This window comes from Caretta caretta, chromosome 2 (genome assembly GCF_965140235.1).
Source record: "Caretta caretta isolate rCarCar2 chromosome 2, rCarCar1.hap1, whole genome shotgun sequence".
Taxonomy (NCBI): Eukaryota; Metazoa; Chordata; order Testudines; family Cheloniidae; genus Caretta; species Caretta caretta.
The window spans coordinates 231,126,303-231,150,970 of record NC_134207.1 but is presented as its reverse complement, the minus strand read 5'-3'; the positions used below and the strand labels follow the sequence as shown (position 1 = coordinate 231,150,970).

Genomic DNA, 24,668 nt, shown 5'->3' with positions numbered 1-24,668 from the left:
AGACATCTAACTCGTCTAAGTAATTTTTAACTTGTTCTTTCCCTATTTTAGCCTCTTGTGTTCCTACCTCATTTTCACTGGCATTCACTATGTTAGATGTCCAATCACCACCAATCTCGGAGAAAACCGAAACAAAGAAGTCATTAAGCACCTCTGCCATTTGATGTGGCTCAGGACAATTTATTGCCCTATTCTGCATTCCCTGGATAGGTTGGTTCACCTTTCTCCATCACTCTGGAGTCCCTGCACTGGTGGGAGTCCCCACACACTGTGTGCAAAAGGGTCTCCCTTGCTCAACCTTCTCCAGCCAAATCAGTGATTACCAACATATATCCCTTCTGTGTTGAGGGGTGTATCTGGACTCAATGAGGATGAACAGCCTGTGGTCGAAACAGGAGGCCACATTCCACATCAATGTGCGAGAGCTTCAGGCCATCCACAACACATATTGTGCCTTCTGAAACCATATCAGGCATTGAGTGGTTCACATACTCACCGACTACCACCGCAATGTACTGTGTGAACAAACAAGGGGGAGCCTACTCCAGATCACTCTGCCTGGTGGTGATCAACCTGTGGAGGTTCTGCATCGAAGAAGACATCACCTCAATAGCTGTCCATTTAGGAGGGGTCCAGAACTGCCTTCTGGATCATCTCGGCAGGTTTTTCTCCCCAAGCCACAAATGGTCCTTGAAGGCAGAGGTCCTTTGGATGGATTTCACAACACATGGTATCACCACGATTGACCTCTTTGCGACGAGGAAAAACAGGAAGTGTCACCTATTCTGCTTTCAGGAGGGGTTCAGCCCAGGCTCCCTCTCCGACGCTTTCTACTGCAACTGGCAGTCAACCCTGCTGTACGCATTTCCTCTTATCTCAGGCTCAAGGCAGATTGAACCAGACTCATCCTGATCACCCCACTGTGGCTGAGACAGTGCTGGTTCTTAGACCCCCTCACTCTGTCAGTTCAGCCTCCCATCCGCTTCCTCCCCTTTCCGACCTTCTAATACAGGACTGTGGCTGCACACGGCATCTGGTGTTCAGCTCCCTGCACCTTGTGGCATGGCTGCTGCATGGCTGAACGAGGAGAAAGAACACTAAAACAGCCTACTTGGTGAAGTGGAAGAGGTTTTCCATGTGGTCCTTGGCCTGTGGGGCCCATCCGGCAGAGACATCTATCCAGGACATCTTGGAGTACTTGCTATACCTTCAGGAATTGGGCTGAGCACTCAGTTCTGTAAAAGTGCACTCGGCAGAAAATAATGGTGTTTCATCCATCTATCCAAAGGAAATCTGTTTTCTCCAATGCCATGGTGACAAGATTTCTGCAAGTACTTCTCCACTTGCATCCTCCAGTCCCCTTGTGGGAACCAAACACAGCTTAAATGGGGCCTCCATTAGAGCCCCTTGCTTCCTGTCTGCTGCCCTTTCTGTCTCAGAAAATGGAATTCTTGATAGCTATTACCTCTATCAGGTGGTTGGGTGAGCTGCAGGCCCTGATGGCGGGGCTTTCTTGCACACAGTTCTTCAGGGACAAGGTTACGCTCTGGCCACGCCCAAAGTTTGTATCTAGGATGGTCTCAGTGTCATTTGAACCAGGTGCTGTGTTTACCAGTATTTTTCCCGGAGGAGCAACACCTCCATACATTAGACCTGTCTAGCCTTTTGACTGAACAGTCTTTTTCTTTGCCTTGTCTGTTCGTATCCTATGCAGACTGCATGAAGGAACAAGTGGTCTCTGTGCAGACCATCTCTAGGTGGATAACGTCTTGTATCAAGACTGCCTATGAGATAACATTGGCTGTGCCTCCTCAGCAGATATCAGCATGCTCAATGAGAGCACGGGCAATTTTAGTAGCATTCCTCAATTACATTTTCATATTGGATGTTCGTAGGGCGGCCACATGGTCATCCATCCATACATGTATGGACCGTTGAATGGTCCTGTGATCCTTACTTAGATTCTGAGCTCCGCCTCTGGATGGGGGTACTGCTTGCTAGTCATCTACTTGGAATACATGTCTGCATCTGCAAGGAGGAGAAGGAGAAGATGATGGAGGAGGACGAGGAGGAAAGTTACTTCAAGATGTGATGCATACATGTATTCCAGGACCCATCCCCTGTCCTGTCTCCATTGGAGTCTTCCCCAGGATATTTGGCGTGAAGGAACAGAGGGAGGTTGGGGTGGCACAGCCTCATACAGCAAGGGAAGGGGCTACAGACACAAGGCAGGAGTACCTCCCGCCCCTACAGGTAACTGCTAGGCAAAAGTCTGTGGCTCCGGTGCACACGCACACCTACCTGGACTGTACATCTGCATTACATCTCAAAGAACCGCAGTTACAGAAAGTAACAGTTTTTAATAGCCCCAACGTGGCCTCAACAGCATTGTTCTCCACTCTATTGGATTTGTCAATGGCAGCTCCAGTTTCACTCCCATTGCACCTGGACTTTGATCTCGAAGATCATGATCGGCTGCTTCATCCAAGCCCTTCATTTAATGGCTTGAAGGCTCCATGGCGAAATCCTAGGGAGCAGTCTGGCTCAGAGCAAGTTCGACATAAGTTGTTAAATAGTAGAAAGTCCTCTACCAGAGCTACTTATGTTCATAACAGAGGCATTTTCCCATTTGCTCTCATCAAAGCAGTCCTCTATCCAGCAGGTCCTGGACTATCTATTGCACCTAAAACAGCAGGGGTTGGCAATTTCTTTTATCAAAGTTCAGCTGGCAACAATATCAGTTTTCCATCTTCATGTGGATAACCATTCTGGATTTTTTGGTGATATGACATTCAGATTTGTGAAGGGCCAGGAAAAGTTGTACTCTCAAATAAGAGAACCTGTTCCTCCTAGGACTTAAACCTAGTTTTGTGAAAAATCATAGGGCCACTGTGGACCCTTCAGCAATGTGCTTCTTTCTGCACCTGTCTCTGAAGCGATAGCCATCAGGAAAACCACTTTTAGTCAGGAGGGTGGCCAAAATGCATGCACTGACATCTGAATTGCCTTATACAAGCTTTTTTAAGGATAAGATGTACTCGTGCTCTCATCTGAGATTTCTCTCTAAAGTGGTGTCTGATTTTCATATTACCCAGACAACTAACTTAGCCCTCTGCATTGGAGTTGTCTGGCAAGAAGGAACTGAGGGCGCTCAGGGATAGATGGGTCCTTTACCATCACGCAGTGGAACACAACAGCAGAGGGTGCTCAAGCTGCCCAAACAGGTACCACTAAGAGAAGAATTTCCAATGCCTGTCACAGGGTGCATGCACACCAAAGGTGGAATGGACACGTGCAACACATCTTAAAGAACAGCAATTATAAAAGGTTAGTAATTGATGTGGGAGAATGGATCAGATGCAACAGGGTCTGAAGGCAATGTGAGTGTTTAATGTTGGAAGGCTTAATGAAAATTGTATGTCTGACAAAAGGAGAAAGTCTATGTGAAAGGGATGCATGAAATTTAACAGTTGGAGAAAGACACAGGAGAAAAAACACACAAGCACTTTGTCCTGCCAAAAAAAAGTATGGGGAGAGAGGAGTAAGGACTTGCCCATACCAAGGCATTTTCAGTCTGAAGGAAAGGGCTATGAGATTGTTCTTTTACGTGAGAGAGAGTGGGGAATCTATTTTAGTAATTTCAGAGAAAATGTAACATTTATTTGCTGAATTGTCATTTTTGACTGGAGTGGAGTTACGTATAAAATATGAGGTGAGTTAAATAGATCTTACAATTTGCAATAGAATGCGCTTCAGTCGCTATCTGTGCATTCACAGTAGGGCTTTGCAGTGGTTAGTTGTGTGTACTTTAAAAAGCCACACAATTTGCTGTATGGGACCGTCTGCTTGAAGTAATCAATGTGGCGCTAAGGGAGGTGGCCAGCCCTTCAATTGCAAACATGCATTAGGCATTCTGTCGGTAGAGCCATGAAATTTACAAGTATAGAGCTTCAGTGTGGTGATGAAGAGTTTCTGTATAGCAATGTGCCTTTGCCATTGATTTACTTCCATTTATAGTTTTTGCATCTGAAACAATTTTCATAATTTAGTGCTCATCTGCAACTCTTGGACATGAAATATTTTTGATTTATAAGGAAAAAAGTGTTCCTCTTATTATATGTAATTGTAATTCAATCCAGAGACTCTACCAACCTCAAACCACAGGAGTAAAGCTTCAGGAGAATGCAGTTGTTGAATTGGAATTATATAAATTAATGTACTTCCTGAACATGTATAAAATAGGCTTCTCTAATCTGTCTGCTTTGCTTTCCTTTTCTGGTTGTAAAGTACATTCCCCCCTACATTTATCATTTTCCATGTTGCATTTAATAAATAATTTACATTTCTAAAATGTTTGCGTGAAATCTTGATATACTTTTGAAACATTATTTTAATATTATAACATCAGTATATTACAGTTATACATCAGATAATATAGACACTTTTGGGAAGCGGGTCCATTAAAATATTAATAAAAGCTGGTTGATAAATATGAAAACATTACAGATTTCCTTCCCACCCCATTTTTAGTCAAATATTCAATGAACATTTTCTGAGCAGTTGTAGAGATGATCAGAAAACAGGAAAAATGTTTATGCATGAATTATTTTCATTTTTTCTTCTCATTTAAATGACCCCACAAAACTTAGATTAAAATTTTCTCATCAGAATGTATTTTTAAAGTAGAGAAAAATGTGTGTGTTATGAATTGGAGCTTAAATGAAAGATAACAGGTATTGCTGCAGCTACTCATCATTTTAACTACTACATTTGGTGCACGCTTCACTTTTTCAGGGTGAAGTGATAGCCATGGACAAGATAGCTAACAAAGTCAAAAAAATCAAGCAGAATGCAGCATTGTTGCAGCTGAATTGTATTAAAGCATTTTGCTGTGATGGAACTAAGGCACTTGCCATCGGGAAGAGAGAAGATGGACAAGGTAAAGTAAATGATTTTAAGAATTTTGATATTGTCTTTTAAAAGAAAATGATAATCATATTTTTGCTAGTGCTGTTAATCCTGCCACAATATCCAAAGTTCTTGAAACTTTGGCACATACCCAGGGTGCTTCAGCACTGTGGATATCCTTTTACTTTCTGTCCTTCTGCAAGTATCAGTTTCTCAGTAGTGCACATGCAAAACTCTTAACTGTCCGTCCTTATTGCAGCCTAATGTACTTAAGGAGGCATTTATTCCTTCTCCAGATAATATCAGAGAGACTGCCTATTAAGCCTTTCTTCATGATAGCATTTAAGCCCACATTCTGAATTTTTGGGGTTTTGTTAGCTCTATCACATAAGTGACTTTGGCAGATCATTTAGCTTCTGTGTGCCTCTGAATTCCCATCTGTAGAATAGGGATATTAATATTTAACTCCCAAGAGTACAGTGAAGCTTAGTTTGTTAATGTTTGTATAGCTATTTGACAGAAACAGATGGAAAGTGTTATAGGAGCCTAGAGCATTATTTTTATTTCATTTGCTTTTCTGACTTGCTGTATTGATGACTCTGGTTCTGTTCCCAAAATGGAAATTTTTAAATGGTATATTTTGTCTTTGATTCTTTTTTATTTGCTATGCAAACTAAATTGTATCTTTTCCAAAGGGAACTGTTAATTGCCTTTTCCTGCTAGTTCAGAAAGGTCAGTAGCTCGCAAAACTAAGTGTTTGCTTGCATAATTCAGGCACTTTTCTCATGTGGGGCAGTCCTTGTTAATCCCCCATAATTTACAGTCAGATTGATTTCCAAGGTCAAATGTAGTATTTTCGTAAAGTTTTTCAACAAATATATATGTATTTTATAGGTGGTATTTAGTGCTTTTCAGGTGAGGAAGCAGCAGCAGTGGAAAGAGCCAGGCATAGCACATGTAAAATCTATTCAGGATTTACTACACATCTCTACACTTAAGTCTTGCAAAATGCTCTGTATTCTAGTCCACAGTCTCGCCTGGGCAACAGCTGCCAGTCATGCCAGATAGTTGCAAAATATAGTAGTTTGGGGAGTGCTGGCATATGGTTGGCTAGTTGTAGGATGAAGCCACCAACTCATTTTCACTTGTGATCTAAATTGAAATTTTGGTAGGCATGAGTAGACACAACTTTCTCCCTCACTGTCTACTCCCAGATGTACATGGGGAACCAGTTTCTCTTGCCTCTGAGATCCTGAGCTGAGGAGTCACCATACTCCTGGTATTGTAAGAACTTGTACAGCCCAGCAGGATTCACGAGAAGGGACAGATTCAGGTTAGGGAGTTGCAAATTCCCTTCCTCCACACAAGCAACTCTGAATAGTATTCTTATTGTAATTTTTGGAGCCACCTTGTGTCTCATTCCAGAGCTTACCACCCAAGTCCTGTTTTCATTGGCACTTTTTTTTTAATATTGTACTTGCAATACATTAAATTAGGGTTCAGAAATGCTAAAGCCAAGACTGATTTCAAATTGTTTTAAGTTCACAGGGTTGTAAAGATAGTGATAAGTAAAATGCTTCCTTCTCAGGAATGAAATCTACTCGGTCATTACTAGCTGTGTTGCTCCTGTAGATTAGGTCAGTGTTGCAGACACAGTATATAGAGCGCAAACCCTCAAACACTTCATGTCGGGCAATCGGTGACAGCTTGCCACTATCTACAGGTGAAGTCTCAAGAAGAGAAACAAAGGCTGTGTGTTATGTATAACTAACTGGTTTTGCTGCAGTTTTTAAAAATGTCAATTGCCTTTTGCAGAAGGCCCTCCATTCTCAGCAGAGTCATTTGATCGAATTCTTCTTGATGTTCCTTGTAGTGGGATGGGACAGAGACCAAATATGGCCTATTCCTGGACTCTAAAAGAAGTGACTTCTTATCAGCCATTGCAACGCAAGCTTTTCAGCATGGTATGTATGAATCATTAAGCAGTTAAAGAAAACTGCACATAAATAGTTTTACAGTTAAGGATTACATGGGTGCAGCTTGCCTCATCTGAATGTAGTCGTCCCTCAGTTTCTCCTGGCTCTCTGGTACTTGGATGCTGTGGTGTATTGTCCAGAGAAACAAAAGTCTTCCATCCAGAGCAAATAAAAGTCCGAAATGAAGGCCTTCTTTAAAATAATGCTTCCCTGTTCCTGGGCTGACTCCTTCCCTTTGATTGTAGGATCTACACCAGTTCTTTACTGCTCCCTGGGTCAGGCTTTCAGTCCTGGGCACTGGCACCACTGATTGACCTTTGCCTTCCCCCAGCCCTTAGTGCAGGGCTCAGCCTGAGCTAGACAAAGCTTTTCTCCAGGGTCTTCCCTGGTCATTCCTCTTGATCAGAGAATGAAAGGGCAGGGGCTTTCCTCTCATCTTCTATGTAAGCCAAGGCCTCTAAATAACTAGGTCTCAAGCCTGTGCTGCTGTTTCTTGCCCCAGGTCTTGTCCTATAACTTCTTCCACCTCTCCCCAGGAGTTTTCTGCATAGTCCGTAAGACTCCTTTCAGGTCCTGTCACAGGCTCTTTGATTCACATTGCCCCGTTTAGGCTCATTTGTAGCTTCCTCTCAGCAGGGAATCATCACCAAGCTTGGTACAGCCCCTGGAGAGCTCTCCTTAACAAACTTCTGTTCCTTTCAACTCTTCCCCACCATAGAGAGACCCATAGCATCCTGGGTGAGCCCCACCAGCAAGCTGGTGCTCTTCTCCAGCTCCTTCCTTATCATAGAGAGACGTATAATAGATTAGATTATTCCTGGTCTCTCTCTCATTTGGAAAATGCTTCTGCTCATATATCCTGCCCCCGTTTCCAGCAGACCCTGCTTCTAGCCATAGTTCCCAGAATACCTGACCTAAAAGGGGTGGGATTGGAGTAGGAATGTGTTTGGCCCAGACTTGCCCCTGAAAGGCAATGCACCCTCTGGTAGACAAGTACACCTCACTGATAAAAATTTCAAACACCAGTTGATATTCCCCCTACTGCAATGGATTTACCCACTCATCTCTTCTTAAGTTGAAGAGAACTGTACTATTTCCTGTATCATCAAATCTGTTCGGGGATTTCACATTTTTGTATTCTTATCTTAAACTAGTCTACACTTGAGGGATGTTCATCTCTTGGATAGACCGTAAGCAGAGCCAATTGAATACTAGGAAGTCTTGGTGCTCTGGTTCCTACTTTCAAGACACCTCTTCTTTTAGATCTCTCCATTGCATACTGCCTTGCTCAAAACAAGATGAGAAAACAGAAGTTGTGTTCAGCTCAGTTTTTCCATATTCACAGCTGACTGAGTCAAAAAGAGGAAGGAAAGTTTAAATCCTTGTCTAGAATCCTTCAGATATTTACAAAACAAGATCAGTTGTTTTCCTCTCTTTCAAAAGACTTCTGCTTTTCCTAGGGAGACTGTGTCATGTGTCAGGTACTATTAATCTTACAGCCTTAGAACATCTGTAGATATGTAAAGATTCTTCATTGTGTCTTTGAACTGGTGTAATTAAAGTACAGTAAAGTAATAGGAAACTACATTTTCTTTTCTAATCCTTTTCTTCCACCAGTTTCAGCAGAAGATGGACTAATAATCATAGTGTCATAATATGTGGGAACAACATCAACTGTCAGTCATTGATTGAAAGACTCTGTGTCCACATTTGGCTTCAGCTGATGAAAACAGATCAAACCTACATCTGTATGAGTTACACAGAGCTTTCCAGAGGGCTGTTTTACAGATCTTGAGGAGAGAGGTCACTTCCCTCAGCCCAGGAAGATGCACAAGCTCTAATGCTAATAGGGCAGGAAAGGCTTTCTAATTGGTAGGCTTCTGTAATACAAAAACTGATCTTTCTTCCAGAAGTAAACTTGGAAATGTTAGAACTTATATTACATCCCTTGAAAGGGACAAAATGTCTATACAATTAACAGGATGCCTGAGTCCTAGACAGAAAGATTCTGGCCTAAATAAGTGTTACATTTACCTACTGTACCATAAAGGTTCCAAATAAATACGCAAATCATAATTAACCTTTAAGAAAACTTACTATACTGTTCAAAGTAATTCTGCATTGAAGATGTTTACACCATGAAAGCTGAACCACAATCTCTTTCTAGGCAGTGAAATTGCTGAAGCCAGGGGGCATTTTGGTGTATAGTACATGTACAGTTACACTGTCTGAAAATGAGGAGCAAGTTGCCTGGGCCCTGGAAACTTTTCCCTGCCTCCAGCTTCAGTCACAGGTAGGAACAGTTTCAGTTTACTACGTGCAACTCGGTATGCAAGTTTCAGCACTGGAATTTTAAGCAATATGGCGAAGAATTCTGCTGTAGGATGTTACTCTGGAAACAGTGAAGAAATGGTTTATGTGATTTCCTAAAACATATAGGCATTTTTAGTTGCTGCAGATCTGAACAGCATATGGATTTTTTTTTTTTACATCTGTTTGAGCTGTGTCATTACAATAATGGCTGTAAATAATGGGGAGCGATAGCTCAGTGGTTTGAGCATTGGCCTGCTAAACTTAGGGTTGTGAGCTCAATCCTTGAGGGGGCCATTTAGGGATATGGGGCAAAAATTGGGGATTGGTCCTGCTTTGAGCAGGGGGTTGGACTAGATGACCTCCTGAGGTCCCTTCCAACTCTGATATTCTATGATTCTACTCCTTTCCGTTGTGTGGTAAGATATTTCTCAGAAGAATACAATAAAATAAATTTTAATTTACTAATTAGCAAATACTGAAACTCCTGGTATGTAACATCCATAGATAGAAATGGACTTGCAAGTAAAAGTATTTGAGGAACAGGAAAGTCTTGTCACCGGTAAGTGACAACATAGTGTTGACCAGGAAAATGGTCTTTCACAAAGTCTTTCTGTTAGCATTCTAGATGCTGTATGCTGTTGCAGAAATGTGCTTTGTAACAACTAGCCAATTTCACCTTAGGTAACATGAGAGGTTGAGAGCTATAGAACAGGTGGTGATTTTCATAGTGAATCAGCATATATCTAATTGCAATTCACTGAAGGGAGATTAAATGGCTTTACAGTCATACTCCCACCAGTGTATTGCAGTGGTTTCATGTATCTGTACACCAGTCAGTCATTTAAAACAGAGAGTGATCATAGATAGTTCATGACAGGCTAGCATTTTCCTTGTAGCTCTTTGTTCTTAATGCATATTTATACTTCTTTGTTGTTCTTTTATTTCAGTACCTCACAGGAGGGGCAAAATAAATTTAATGAATGCTATTGAAATGGCTATAAGAATCATGTTAAGGATGGAAGAAAATGTAAAAAACTGCTGGTGGGGTGGGGCGTGGGGAGAATACAAAGTTGGTTGTTAATACTGTATATGCAAGTCACCCTGGCACAGCAGTGGTTCTCAACCTATTTACCGTTGTGGGCTGCATCCAGTACTACCTGTGTGGCCCTGAGAATGTCACACGCGCTGCAGCTCTGGGCTGATGGGGCTGCAGGTTGAGAACCACGATTAGTCAAAGGCATTGTCATTGTGCCAGAGGTATAGGACATCTATCCATAGAATCACGGACATGTCAGCTGAAATAGTTCTGTTACAATATCTAGTTCATTTCAGAGCCAATATTTGCAGATAGTAGGGGTATAAAAATAAGTGCGATCTTTGGATTCAGCTATTCTAAGATACTTCTCTTGTTTATACTAGTACTTTGAGAGACTTTATCATCAGACCAGCAATAGTTCTGTTCTCCTAGGCTTCCACTTAGGCAAGGTGTTAAGGAGATTAATTGTTAAATTTACTGGATTATATGGTTGAGGAAAAGTCAATTTGATATTGGTTTAGCATGTAAATATTGTAATTGTGCATGTAGTAAACGTACCTAGAGCAAGTAATTGGTGCATCTTTTAATTGAAATGTTAAAAAATGAGAGTTTGGGATAGTGGTATGACAATAAGAGTGGCTGGTTGTGTTTAGCAGTAGACGAAAATAAAAGACATACTATCCAACATTTAACAGAGCTGGGGCTTGTGCTGAAGGTTATCACATGCCCACGTTTCCTCTATCACCTGTTGATATGAGTACAGTCGTCTTTGCCATCCACTTCCTGGGAGTTTCCAGGTTATACCTACCATATCCAAAATGAAATGCTTTGTTTACTATCAGAAAAAAGAAATCCTGATAAATTATAAAGCAAAATTCTCATTGAAGTAAATGGCAAAATTCCCATTGACTTCAGTATTGGGATTTCACTCATGAAGTTAAAAGAAAAGGAGTACTTGTGGCACCTTAGAGACTAACCAATTTATTTGAGCATAAGCTTTCGTGAGCAACAGCTCAATCCGATGAAGTGAGCTGTAGCTCATGAAAGCTTATGCTCATAAATTGGTTAGTCTCTAAGGTGCCACAAGTACTCCTTTTCTTTTTGCGAATACAGACTAACATGGCTGTTACTCTGAAACTCATAAAGTTGAACAGCATTGACTCACTGTCGTTTCCCATGGAGCTATATAGGTAGCAGGCACATAGTGTGTTTAAACACTTGCTATTTCAGCTGAATAAGAAACATTTTTTTCTAATTCTGATACCAACTGATCTAGAGTTGGGATTACATTTCTGTCACTTTAAGACTAAATGTGCTGCCTTCTTGTACCTGTTAAATAGTGTATAGATTGTTTGTTTGTTTTTTTGGTCACCACCTGTATTCTGTGCATGAAGTACTAGTCTTTTGGGTCTAATTTTTCAGATTAGGGAGTGACATTAAACAGGGTACATTGCCACAATAGTTCCATAGACATTTTATGATTTCTTGTAACTAGCTCTCCCGTAGCATGAGTTAAGATCCTCTTTCCTTTTCCTTATGAACGGGCTACAACCGAACAAACTCCAAGAGCTAGGATCAGCTTGGCTTTGGCTCATACAGAAGTTGTATATTAAATATACTAAAGATGTTCAATTAAAATTATTCTACCAGTATGTTACACTGCATCCTCCTATACATAATTTTTTGTTGAGTTCATATTTTAATTTGTGTTTTTAATTAATCAAAACAGTAAATGCAGACTAATGTAAATAAACTGCTTTACTTTCTCACTTAAAAAAGGACCCACATATTGGAGGAGAAGGCATGAGGGGAGCTGGACTGTCACTTGATCAGCTGAAGCTGCTGCAGAGGTTTGATCCATCCAGTGTGACGTTACAAGGAATGGATGTGAACTCTTTGCAGGACTCTAGGGAAGAAGACCTGATCTTGCTGGCAAATAAAGACTGCATAGGGTTTTTTATTGCAAAATTTATTAAATTGAACAGCAAATAGACATTTAGCAACACAACCTGAAAAAACCCCTTTTGAGTTAAGACTGGTCAAGCTGTTAACTGTTTCTTCTCATGCATTGTTGTCAAGCCAACAGGCTGATGACATGGTTGCTATAGAAGCAGTAACATCTCCTGCTGTTCTACTGGGACAGAGCCACAGTTGCAGGAGGTGTTGATTCATTTTAAGTCTCCATTAGTTTTTGTATTTATAGTAGGTCAGTGTGGCGGAAGGAAAAGTAAATGGATTCACATTACTCCTTGTTGACTTAATGTGTACAGTATTGCACATTAAGATTACTGCTTGTTTTCTGTTTTAGCTTGTTGGTTTAATGTATATAGTATTGCATAGGAACAGGTTTTGCTATGGGAATTTAAATTTTATAAAATGCAAAAAAATCCAGATTAAATACATTGAAAAATATAGTCAATTTTTTTCAAGAATGATAGTTTCTATGGGGAATTTAGAAATTACTGCATCGTTAAATAGTGATGTGAAATAGTCACATTTCACAAAGAGCTGTTTCATAAATTAATAATTATAACATCTCATCTCCTTTATTTTACTACAAGCAAGATTCTCTATTCATATTACAGACACATAGGCTTTGTAGAATGTATTTTACAGCAGCATATGTATATTTCCCCTCTCACTTCAGGGAATGAAAGATACAGTGCTTCAAGCTCAAACTTGCCATTTTTAAGCCTGGATCAGTTCAGTAACAGCACAGCTGGACTGATTGACCAGAGGCAGTTTTAAAGTCCAATATCACTTACACCATGAGGGCTATAATCTATGTCAGTGGGATGGTGAAAATCTCAGCTTTTTCATGGCACATAGTATCACATTCCTGTCTCTACCTGGCAGATTATGAGATCCAATCCTATAATTACAGAATCATAGAAATATAGGGCTGGAAGGGACCTCATGGTCATCAAGTGCAGGTCCCTGTGTGGAGGCAGAACCAGTTAAACCTAGACCATCCCTGATAGGTGTTTGTCCAACTTGTTCTTAAAAACTGCCAGTGATGGGACTTCATAACATTCCTTGAAAGCCTGTTCCAGTATTTAACTATCTTTATAGCTATTGGGGAAAACATTCTATCTACCTAGTCCCACTACGTCTCCATGTTCATGGAAAGTACAAGAACAATTGAACACCATCCTCTTTCTAACAACCCTTCACATATTTTTAAGTGTTACCAGGTTCCCCCCTCAGTCTTCTTTTCTTAAGATTATACAGGCTGTTTTTTAAAAAAATCTTTCCTCACAGGTCAGATTCTCTAAACTGGTGGTCCTCAAACTTTTCATGGTCACGGCCTTACCCCTGCCCCCCCCCGGCACTGGGAGTGTGGCTGCAACTCGACGGGGGATGCACAGGAATAAGGGAGCTAGGGACAGGGCTTGGAGTGGAGCCGTGGCTAGGGATCAAGGCTGGGGCCAGCAGCTGGGTGCAAAGCGATTGCTAAGTCTGGGGCGGGACAGGGTAGCACTGTCTTTCTGCCCATTGAGGCTGACCTGGGCCCTGCCAGGCTCTTCCCACCCCACACATTCCTCTGTTTGACGTCCACAGTTTGAGGTCCAATGCACTAAACCTTTTATTATTGTCGTTGCTATTGTTTGGACTTTCTCCAATTTATCCATGTCTTTCCTAACGTTTGGCACCCACAATTGGATACAGTACTCCAGCTGAAGACCGACCACTATGGAGTAGCACAGGACTGTTATCTTCCGTATCTTACATATATGTTACTGTTAATACAAGCCAGGATATTATCCTTTTTCACAACTGCACCACATTGTTGGTTCACATTCAGTTCGTGATCCACTATAATTCCCAGCTCCTTTTCAACAGGACCACCACCAACCCAATTATTCCTCATTTTTTTTTCTCTTCCTTAAGTGAAGTACTTTGATTTCTGACCAGTTCTACAAGGTAATTTTGAATTCTAATCCTTTTCCCCGAAGTGCCTGCAACATCTTCCTATCTTGGTGTCATCTGCAACTTTTGTAAGCATACGCTCCACTCCAAGTCATCAGTGACATCATGGTATCTAGCTGCTTTCTCTCCCCTGTCTCCTTTGAAACATTGATGTGGTGATTAATATATCACAAACTGCTGGAGACTGAAATCAGTGCTTAGTGCCGTCTGAAAAAAACGTTGTAATCCACCTTGCAAGTGGCTTAAACCCTAGCTGATCAGGAGGCATCAGGTCCTAATTGAGAAGGGAATTAAAAAAGATGGCAATGAGAACGGTTTACTTTAATAAACCTGCAAAAATGTATACTAATCCTGAATGCCTACAGCTATTTGGTGTACGTAGACGGTGTAAGGGCTTGCAGCTTCATGTAGTCGTCCTCATTTCCAATACAAGGAATATTGCTGGAACTGGCAATGTGTAGGAATGAAAATGGTGGGTGCAGTTCAAACCACCTAAATTCAGGGATTGATGGAGGTTTTTTTTCCTTGTTTTTGATTGACAACTTTTGTTTAAAACTATTACTTACAAAATGTTTGAATATTGAAGTAAAACTGTATTTGGTTTGAGTGAACAGCATGACTGGTATTTCCTTCTGTAAAAGTCAAATAGTTTTGAGTTCACGTCAGTCTGTTTTCTACCTGAGATGCTACTGCTTGGTTTACAATTAAAACAACCTAGTAAAGGTTATATAATTTTGTTACTCAGTGTGGTTTGTTCTTAGATTTAGTTTCTGCTTTTAACTAAGGTTGTTTATAGTATATGTTTATCATCTCATACATCATCTGTAAGCGATAGCCATTCCTCACAGGGGGAAAGGAATCAGTTTGAAAGCTCTTCTCTACCTTAAATGTCTACCCCTAGGATTAATCATAACTAGCAGAACCAATGCTTTTAAAGATGGTTAGCCCTAAGTACACTCGGTACAAAGTCCTTTGTGAAGTCCTGTTACTTACAATGTGTTAGCTAGCAAACCCATTTCAAAAATACAACCTGTTTTCCGACTCTAGACATGGCCACACGACTACTTAGTAATAGGATTTATTAGCTGGCAGTTGCACCTGTATGTCAATGCTAGTAAAAGACACCATCATCTTTGGAGGGGAATGCCTGGACTTAAATCCTGTAACAGTCAATTACGACACTATGGGCTGTATTCTAACACACATGTACATTGAGAAGAGCAGGGAACTTCTTAGTTGCTGCTTTCAATATGCACTAATAATAGGAGTTGTGCTGTGCAACCGTGAATTTGAAAAAGGCAGCAGTGTTGAATTGTGTCAGGCCTGCTGTGGTCTTTCCTCCATGGATTAAAAAACAAACAAATCTCTGTTCTAAAGCAGTGAACAGGCTGTGCCAAAGCTGATCTCAACTGACCTATATAGGAGTTCTCAGGAACTAAATTATTAACAACCCCAGCTTCCATTGTTTCCACTGCTGCCCCACCATGTAATGCCAAGGGCCAGATTCCTTTACCGTTCATATCCATCTACAAGTTCTTTCTGATCCAAAGGGATTAATGAAAATTGTAGGCGATTTTCCCTTCTGCTTTGAACTACAGAAGTCTAGTGTCAACATCAAGCTTCTGGTCCCCAACTGTTCTCCTCCTAGACTGCCTCTCCCAGTTACTCTGACACAGCATTGTTCCTTTATAGTGTCTTTGTATTATAAGAGAAAAATAATTTACCAAAAGGGATTTGGTTCCCCTAACTTCTAGTGTGTGGGGATGTGGGATGGATGCGTGTGGTCAGTTGACTGGAACTACCTTTTTTCTTACGTTCTCTACTGAAGTTGTATTAAAAGCAACTCTGAATTTTTTGTAAGCATTAGCAAGTGCTTTAAAATATCCTGAATAATCAAACAAATAACAAAATAGTGTTGTTTAATAACATTTTTTTTAAAAAAATCTACACTTCAATTACATTTTTTTTGGCTGAGATTTAAAAAGAAAGTAAATGGCTGCATGACGCTGGTTTAGTATTTTTGTCATGAAAAATGAGTGCTGAGCTTTGAAGTTATACAACTGTAACTGTTTCTGCTTTGTTGCCAAAGACATTAAAGGGACACTTAGAGTCAAAATCCTATTGGATACTTGTTTTTCCTTTCCAGTCTTACTATACAGAGAATGAGAGGTGGGAGAGAATATAAATGTATATATTGTGCTCCCTTTTAATCAGTCATTCTCTGTATGGTGACAGACTGGCTTGGTTATAGTAGGTTTTACTTTCTAGTTGCTTATGCAGTACCTAGTGCAGAATGTTAAAATCCCAAATGAAGATGTTAAACATTGAATGAAAAAGGATTCTTGCTACAAAACCTAGATCATGTGTCTAAACTACCTGACCGTAGCCCTTTAAAAACAAAGTCTCAAAGCAGTTTTTCCTGTTTGTAGAAATGCTTAGAGATAAGCAGGGGGGAAAAGTCTTACAACAGTACCAACTCTAGAAATTCATCTTCATCAATGTAAAGGTAAGTACCTAAAGTATCATGAAAAAACGAGAGTCCTTGTGGCACCTTAGAGACTAACACATTTATTTGGGCATACGCTTTCGTGGGCTATAACCCACTTCATCGATGGGAGCTGCAGGAAGCCAATGGGAGCTGTGGGAAGCGGCAGCCAGCTGCAGGTGGCCTTGCCTGCGGAAGGTCAATGTAAACAAACTGTCTCACGGCCTGCCAGCAGATTACCCTGATGGGCTGCAGGTTTCCCACCACTGTTCTAGGTTATATATTTTTGATTGAGACTTCTAGAAAAACTGTTAAAGAATGACAACTTTTCTAACCTTCATTAAATAATTTAGCACCAAATTTGGTTCATACTATTATAATTTGTTGAAAGATCTATAGATACACACACACACACCTATATCTATCTCTCTCCAGGGGTGATCAGATTAACAAAATATGTATTAGTTAAAGGAACGAAATTTTGATCTGATATTACACCTTGTATAACCCATTGGCTTTTTAAAGATTTGTTTGCTGCCTAGGAACACACTATTACAATGCTGTGCTATAGAAAGAAATGGTGACCGTATGTGCCTATGCAATCCAGTTCTTATGTAAAAATTGGAAGGTAACTTAGAAGAGTCGTTCTGGGAATTTGACTGAGAATCAAAGCAATATTAGTATTAAGAGTATTCAGAAGAAAATGGCATATGCATATTACATTCACAAAATGTTTCACTCCCTCACAATTAGGTGGAAGATGTGAGATATACAGGCAGAATGTATAATAGAAGAATGTTACTTCACAGTGTGAAAAGCAACTTCTCCATTCCTTGCCTACCTTGGCAGAGCTGCTTACGATGTACTTTTCTCCTGAGGGGAGGGAATGGAGCAGAGTAAAGTGAAGATTGTAAAAGATTCAGAGGAATATGCCAATGGTATCTGGGACATAATCCATTCAATCTGAATTACTGGGGGCTCAGACGACAATGGTAAAAAGATATCAGAGAACTTACAGAAAAGGAAAAACTAAAGGATGTTGCTTCCTGAAACACGATATAGGAGGCAAAGCCCTTATGACAAATTATTAATATTAATAAATAAATAAATTATGTTGACAGAAAATGCATTACTGTGAAATCAATTATCTACTGATTTAAAATTTGGCTAATGAGCAAGAGTGGCATGTTCTGAAAGCCAGTTTCAGTGACTAACAAACCAACAAAGCTTAGAAATGATTAGCAGTAAAATCCATACTGCCCCACAGCTGTTCAACAGGGTGACATTCATTTCTGATTAGTAGGGCTGGGGAACACTCTGACACCACACGGTTTGTAGATGAGTAGCCACATCAGAGGGGGAGGGAAGAGGTTACAGCTGCTCTGCATTTTGACCCTGGGTTTGGGGGCACGGGGGTTCACCTCCTCATGCCTCACCTACAAAAAAGCCAAACACTCGGCTTGTGTGGGCAAAAATGAGCTTCTTCCACAGCATTTTGCAAGTCTTTCTACATCTCATGGTGTAAACCACTGCCCTAGTTTGCTTTGGTTAAATAGGGCCAAATCAAGAAGTGAAACTGAGTAGTTACATACTAGTTTCAAAACAAAACAAAACCCCTCTTCTCCACTACCAAACTCCAGAGACTGTAAATAAAAAAAACAAGTGACATACGCCATCCTGGGGTTTTAACAGATTCATATACTATCTTTTCCTGGATAATGATTAGTCAGTTGACTGATGGACTGCAAAATGATTTTTTAAACCTCCTGTCATTCCACACCCTCATCCCCATCCTGATCCTAGCTTCCTACATACATATATTTGCTCTTTCTTACGCACTGGTCTGTATGCACAGAATACCCTCCCTGCTCTGATCTGAATGACCACTCCTCATTCCGCCTTCAAATCGCTTCTCAAGAGCGCATTCTTCCATGGTGTCTACAAGAAACTGAACAACTGATAGCAGTTGGGTTGAACTGGGCGGTTGGTTAGCATCGGTGTGTATTAATTTAAAAAAGACGTACAGAAAGGAATGTAATAAAATGTGCATGTACACTGTATAAATTCAATTGTATCCCTTTCCCTTCACCCTGCCTATGCTGATTGTCCTGAGGGCAAAAAAATAGGGAACTAGCAAGATACATGTATCACCTCTCCTGGGCAGGTTGCTGCATGTTTTATCATGCTTCCCATCCCTTTATCTTTTTAGCTTGGCAGGGTAGGGCAGCTGTTTCTTACTGTGGGTTTGTGCAGGGCATATACACGAGGGCCTTGAGGCGGCTTGGGACCTCTGGCACAATCACAATAGAAATAAATATTACCAAACTTTGCAAGTGGCTAACCATCGAGGAAAAAGTACTTCACTACCGCAGCCTTTCATCTCTCCGCCAGTTGAAGTATTTTAAAACATGCTGGTCAATACTTCCACGTGCCAAATGCTTTTCAACAGTAGAGTATCGTAGCCAGCAGCTGATATTGGAAGAGGCACAGTGACAAGGCAGTACTACACCCACTTTCTCACTGGGGGAGAACTGGCCTGTGCTGAATGATAAGAAAATGAAATTGCTAGTTCAAAGAATGCACGGGGGGGGATGGAGGGGGCAGGGGTCGCTGGGCCATGACTAGCTGTTTCGGGAGGCACAGCCTCCCCTAACCGGCCCTCCATACAATTTCAGAAACCCGATGCGGCCCTCAGGCCAAAAAGTTTGCCCACCCCTGATATAAAGAGATGCACAAACTGGCAAAGTTGCCATTTATAGCTGCTTCGAGATTTCAAATGCTGCAAAAAACTTTCTCTAAGAAATATTTTGAGGACAAAAACCTACATGGAATGGAAGTCAAAATAAAAGGCTAGGTTTTGACTGCCAAGGGTGGAAGCCACAGGTAGTTTCTATGCAGGAACTAACTGACATACTAGCTGGAGTAGGTGAGAGAATTACCATTCGCAGCTCAGTAACGTCAAGCTGGTAAAATTGCTAGAGTCGGAATGTTGAGGGCAAGGATATATAACAATGATCTGAAACATTTCAAACAGCAAATATACTTGCAACATGGGTTCCCACTGATGAACTGATACAGCTCCATGTTAAAAAAGACACCAACATGTACATATACAGCCACCATTTGTACAAAGACATTTAGTAGTGTAACAGGTCTACAAACTATCTTCATTTTGCTAGCAAGGTAGTTAAAGTGTACACAAATGCTTAGAACTTTGTTTCTAGAAAGAGACCCTTACCGTCCCTTCCCCCAGCGCACACTTTCAGTCAAATGCCGTTCTTGGATGCCTATGAGTGACAGCAACGGGAGTTATGATCAGATACCCGACAGGAAAATTTCACCCTCTATTTATAAAAAAAATACTCTAAAGTCTTTTTTAGGGAAAAAATATTTCCCAAAGGGTGGAAACATAATTATCTAGACCTGGAATAAAGGAATGGAATTTTTTTAAATGAATCTCATGTATTTCTTACACATTTCACTATAATGATATAAAATACTTGGTCAGGCAATTCCCATATCCACCTTTTTGCAAGAAAATATATAAACTATAAACACATGCACAGTTATAAATAAGTATGACCCCAATTCTACAGTCTTTATATAATCTGTGCTACTTACAAGCACGGGGAGTGTTTGATTCTTAAAACTAGTAAAATCATTATCTGTGACAGAACAGAATTTAATCTAGGCAGGGCATGGGATCTGAAGCCGAAAAGTAATACATTGTGTCCCACTTACCAGTAAAACAGGTACTCGGTGCACAACATAGTGAGTTGTCACTCCATTTGATTTCAACACGTTTCTCTAGTGAGTTCATAACGGATTGAACCTTTGGTTATAACAGTCCTTTTTCTGGGCTCTTACTGGCAGACACACTTTTGGCTGAAGGAGGAGCACAGACCTGGCTGCAAAGTAGGACTACAGAGTAAGTGGCAAGTGTAGAAAAAAGTGGAGAAGCTACCAAAAAATTTATTTTCCAACAAAATAACTCTCCACAAGCTGTGTAAACTTTTCTTACTAAAACAAATACTCTAAAACACAAAGATTTTACATTTCCAGTGAAACACTTACAGTAACATTTGCCTGTGTTTTTACTCTCCTGGAGTCTCAACAAACAGCCAGCAGATTTATGCTTTCCCAATTACGTGTAGCAATAAACTGCCTCATGTTCCCTGACTGCAATTCAGATTTTGAAAATAACAGCTAGAATAAAGAAACTACTGGTTGGAATTTTGAGTCATCTCTTATTTCCTTCACTAGATCCTCTTAGACACACTGAACTTCTGCATGTGCGCGCACACACCGCCCACCATGATGTATGCTCCACCATTCTGACAACAAGACAAAAATTCGAGTGTGTCCATTACAATTTGTGTGAAGTGTGTAGAACAATTTATAGTGCTAGGTTAGTTATCAATTTAAAATGAAAAATAAGTTTGCAAGGACAGCATAAAATATAGGAATCAAACCTTTTATCTCAAACATTCATTCATTCATATTTACAGTAAGTACAAGCTTTCAGCTATAGAAGAAAAAATGTCTAGATTGAACACTCTTACAAATTTCCTGAAGGAGGCTAGTTCCAGTTGCTAGTAATTCAAAAGCAAATCTGCTGACTTGGCATTAGGCCTCTAAAACAGTGTGGTCAAACTTATATAGTAAGAAGGTGTCTGCAGAAATAACATTTATAAACTGTATATACAGTACACAGTACCAGTACATAGAAAATAGATTTTGACTTTATGATTCCCTGTGTGTAAGGCAAGACTGAATTCTGTCCCCAAATGGAGTCCACCAGAGGTACAAGCAACAGATAGTGGCTCTTAAATCAATATGCAAATCAAGTGCATACAAATTAAAAATCAAAACAGATGAGTTTCAGTTTTGTATGTGCTGATTCTGGCTTGCTGAATACACGGGAGGTTATTAAACATCAACTGTACCTTGTTTTAAAACACTAACACCACCTTGATGGCAACAGATATTGTTCAAGTGGCTTCTACAAAAAACAGCTTGAAAAAAGCACAGTACAACATCAGGCGCTCTGCAGTTGTACTATGCCAATTTATACAGCACTAATCCAAAAAAGAAGTATATGAATATTCTATTTCATGCTATTGCTATGCAAGCAACAGCAATGCAAATCAGCACACAGAAGGATACCATATGTTCTGCAATGAAGAACCCAAAGATATTTTCAAGGGGCGTTGTTATACAAGACTTCAAAGAAACACAAAACTGCCAGAGGCAAAAGTTACTGGCGGATGTATACATCCCGGTTCCAGTCTCCTGTGTCATTGCGTTTTCTAGATATCACTTCCCCATCTTTGTCACAATATTGGTCCCTTGATTTATGACGACTGCGTTGTTTGTTGCATTCGTTGTGGTCCTGCTCTCGGTCCCTTTCCTTTGAGCGATGCCTTGATTCCCTATGTCTGTGATCACTGCTCCCATGTGACTCGTCTCTATGACTGTGATCCCTGTGAGAATCATTGTGGTCTCCATGCTCATGTGAGTACTCTTCCTTTGGTTCTATGTAAGCTGAATCTCTGCTGTCTTGGGTTTCTGAGTCAAACGTTTCTTGCCTAGATAGGCCTCGGCTAACACCACTGCGGTGGTTATGGTGTTGTGCTGAGGAAGATGAACGATGTTGAAATTTCTTCATGGGTTCAATCCGTGCTTCCTCTTCAACTTGTGAGCCAGTTCGTTCTGGGGCTGAATGGTCATTCCTCTGATCTCCTTGAGAGCCCTGGTTAGTGTCACAGTAGACAGTAAATTTGCAATCATAGGCACATATTTAAAGACATTTCCTCAATACAAATTAAGCTAAAAACAATAAAAGCAGTAATTTACATACACGACAATTCACTGTGAATCTAATCCAGAAATTGTTAGAATTAAACTTTTACTGAACATATTGTATTGTAATGCAAGTGAGCCCTTCCATCCCAAGCAGGACGCGGGGAAGCAGGCAGTTTGTTCTGTGGTAGGTCCATGGCTTGTGCAACATCTTTATTTTCTGACCATTCCAGTTAGCAACAACTGCAGTCACAACACGGAGGATGCAGGGGCAGAACTAGGAATTCAGAAGAGCTAGAGAGGATATGTCAGCTTCAGAGAGGGTAGGTATCAGAGGATATCAGAAACTTCTTTGAGGACAGGTATCATTGGAGACAGTCTTTAAAACACAGCTGGGTGAATGCTGAAGGCCAAAATGGCCTCTGGTTTTATTTTAAGAATTAAGATATGGCTTGACCTGGTATTGCTCATACTTGTATTATAATACCAATAATATCATTGCCCCTCTGGGTTTTTTGGTAACAATTTCAGTTCTCTCACTGTGATGAGACACTTGGCAATAATCATTTAACTATAAGGTCAAAGTCCAAGGAAAATGGAGGGACAATGATATTCTCACAAACAATTTCCTAACGTAGTGCTACTACATAAGAGTGAAATAAGAATTACCCAGTACAATCAAACCTAGTCTTCGTCAGCACAGTGTTTGAAATCACTGCAAAATGAACAATTGTGATTATTTAGCTCAGTTTTGGGGTTCCGTTACATTTACCTGCATTTGTCCCAAAACAACAGCCAAATGATTGCTGAGAATTAATTTCAGAATTAAGAAAGAAACAGTGGCCTGCCAAAAGGAATAGTCTTGAATACCTTTAGCTAGGAACTTCAATACGAAGCTATCACTGCAGGTACAAAGTTAAATCAAACTAGTAGTTCAAAGCCCTTGCTGTTGCCTGGGTGCGGCAGTTGGGCCAAGTAATCCACCTTCTCAGCAGTCTCCCTCATTCAAGCAATGAAACGGTTGTATGCAAATTAGCTATAGGGTAAGGCTGGTGACTGAGTGATCTTTGACATCACAATGGTCTGGGACTCTTGGCATGGCATAGATACATGCCTTACTATACACTGCACCGGTATAATTTGTAAAGTACAAATTGCTGAGAATTTAAAAATTGGATGGTAACAGACTATGAACCTCAATTATGATTGAACTGGGTGGTATTCTGAACAAAAAGAGCTCTCAGCCATGCTTGTAACTGTTTCCAATTGCTTCACACTGACTCAACAGACATTCTTGGCTTCAGGGTGACACACAACGTAAAAATCCTGGATTATTATTATATAGGTAGAATTTAACACAGTAGTACATCTGTTTATCCGAGTACAGTAAAAGCTATAATTGCATCTGCTTTGCCAAATTACACTGGAGATTATATCACTTGTGTTGTTCAGATTCATGAGTTTCTGACATCCTGTCTCTGTCAACACAAGACTCTAGGCTCTACTGAGGAAGTATTTTGTTTCTGTTTTGGTCATTATTTAGCTGATGTTGGCCTTTTGGGAGGGGGGTGTATTAAATATGAACTTGAATAGTTAGTACTATTCAGCAAGGTGGGTGGAAAGAAATGCCCAGAGTTGGTGTCTGAATAAAAAATACATATTTATTATGTTCTGTTAGAATAAATTAAAAAGTAAAGGAAATAGTCTGAATTAATGATCTGCTCTAAATTTACGAAAAAAATTAAAGTTTGTCACAAGGATGGATTTTAAAGCACACAAAATAAGAACAGTTATATGGGATATTTTAATTCCCAAATGGTCAAAATGTCAAATATAATCAATGTTACAGAATTTTGATCAGTAAAATTCACAGACAGCAATTTGCTGTGGTTTAAGAGCAAGTGCAAAACTTCTAGTTGCTCTGAAGAAAAGAATGTTTTATGAATTCAGATCCAGTTGGTCTGCTTTGACTGGAAACAAAGGGCTAAGGAAACTATACTTTCCCCCCGTTCCAACTTCAGAAATCGTTAGTGCAAAAAAAAAAAAAAAATCTAATTGAAGCCATGGGCACCTCCATAGTGAGAACTGGCCCCTAATATTACAGATGGACTGAAGAGGAAGCATTTGGATCCAGATTAATATTTAGGTTAAATTTTGGGGTTGTGGATCAAAGTCAAATTAGGACTAGGATTTGGGTTTTGTTTCAGGAGTGCTGAAG

The 24,668-nt window shown here is 40.2% G+C and overlaps 2 protein-coding genes across 16 annotated transcripts in view; one reads left to right on the top strand and one right to left on the bottom strand.

The window, feature by feature from the left end:
* NSUN6 (NOP2/Sun RNA methyltransferase 6) overlaps positions 1-14,895 on the top strand; it is a 59,136-nt gene extending 44,241 nt beyond the window's left edge. For all 8 annotated transcript variants that reach the window (XM_048837974.2, XM_048837972.2, XM_048837975.2 and 5 more), the window contains exons 9-12: positions 4,795-4,939; positions 6,724-6,872; positions 9,052-9,177; positions 12,013-14,895. In XM_048837974.2, coding sequence (XP_048693931.1) covers positions 4,795-4,939; positions 6,724-6,872; positions 9,052-9,177; positions 12,013-12,225 — 633 coding nt within the window. In that variant the 3' untranslated portion in view covers positions 12,226-14,895. The remainder of the gene's footprint in view (positions 1-4,794; positions 4,940-6,723; positions 6,873-9,051; positions 9,178-12,012) is intronic.
* CACNB2 (calcium voltage-gated channel auxiliary subunit beta 2) overlaps positions 1-24,668 on the bottom strand; it is a 444,228-nt gene that overhangs the window by 18,255 nt on the left and 401,305 nt on the right. For 7 of the 8 annotated variants that reach the window (XM_048837988.2, XM_048837987.2, XM_048837992.2 and 4 more), the window contains one exon: positions 20,601-22,400. The exons of the other annotated variant lie outside the window; for it this stretch is intronic. In XM_048837988.2, coding sequence (XP_048693945.1) covers positions 21,906-22,400 — 495 coding nt within the window. In that variant the 3' untranslated portion in view covers positions 20,601-21,905. Of the gene's footprint in view, positions 1-20,600; positions 22,401-24,668 lie in introns of those variants that run through there. 8 annotated transcript variants of the gene reach the window in all.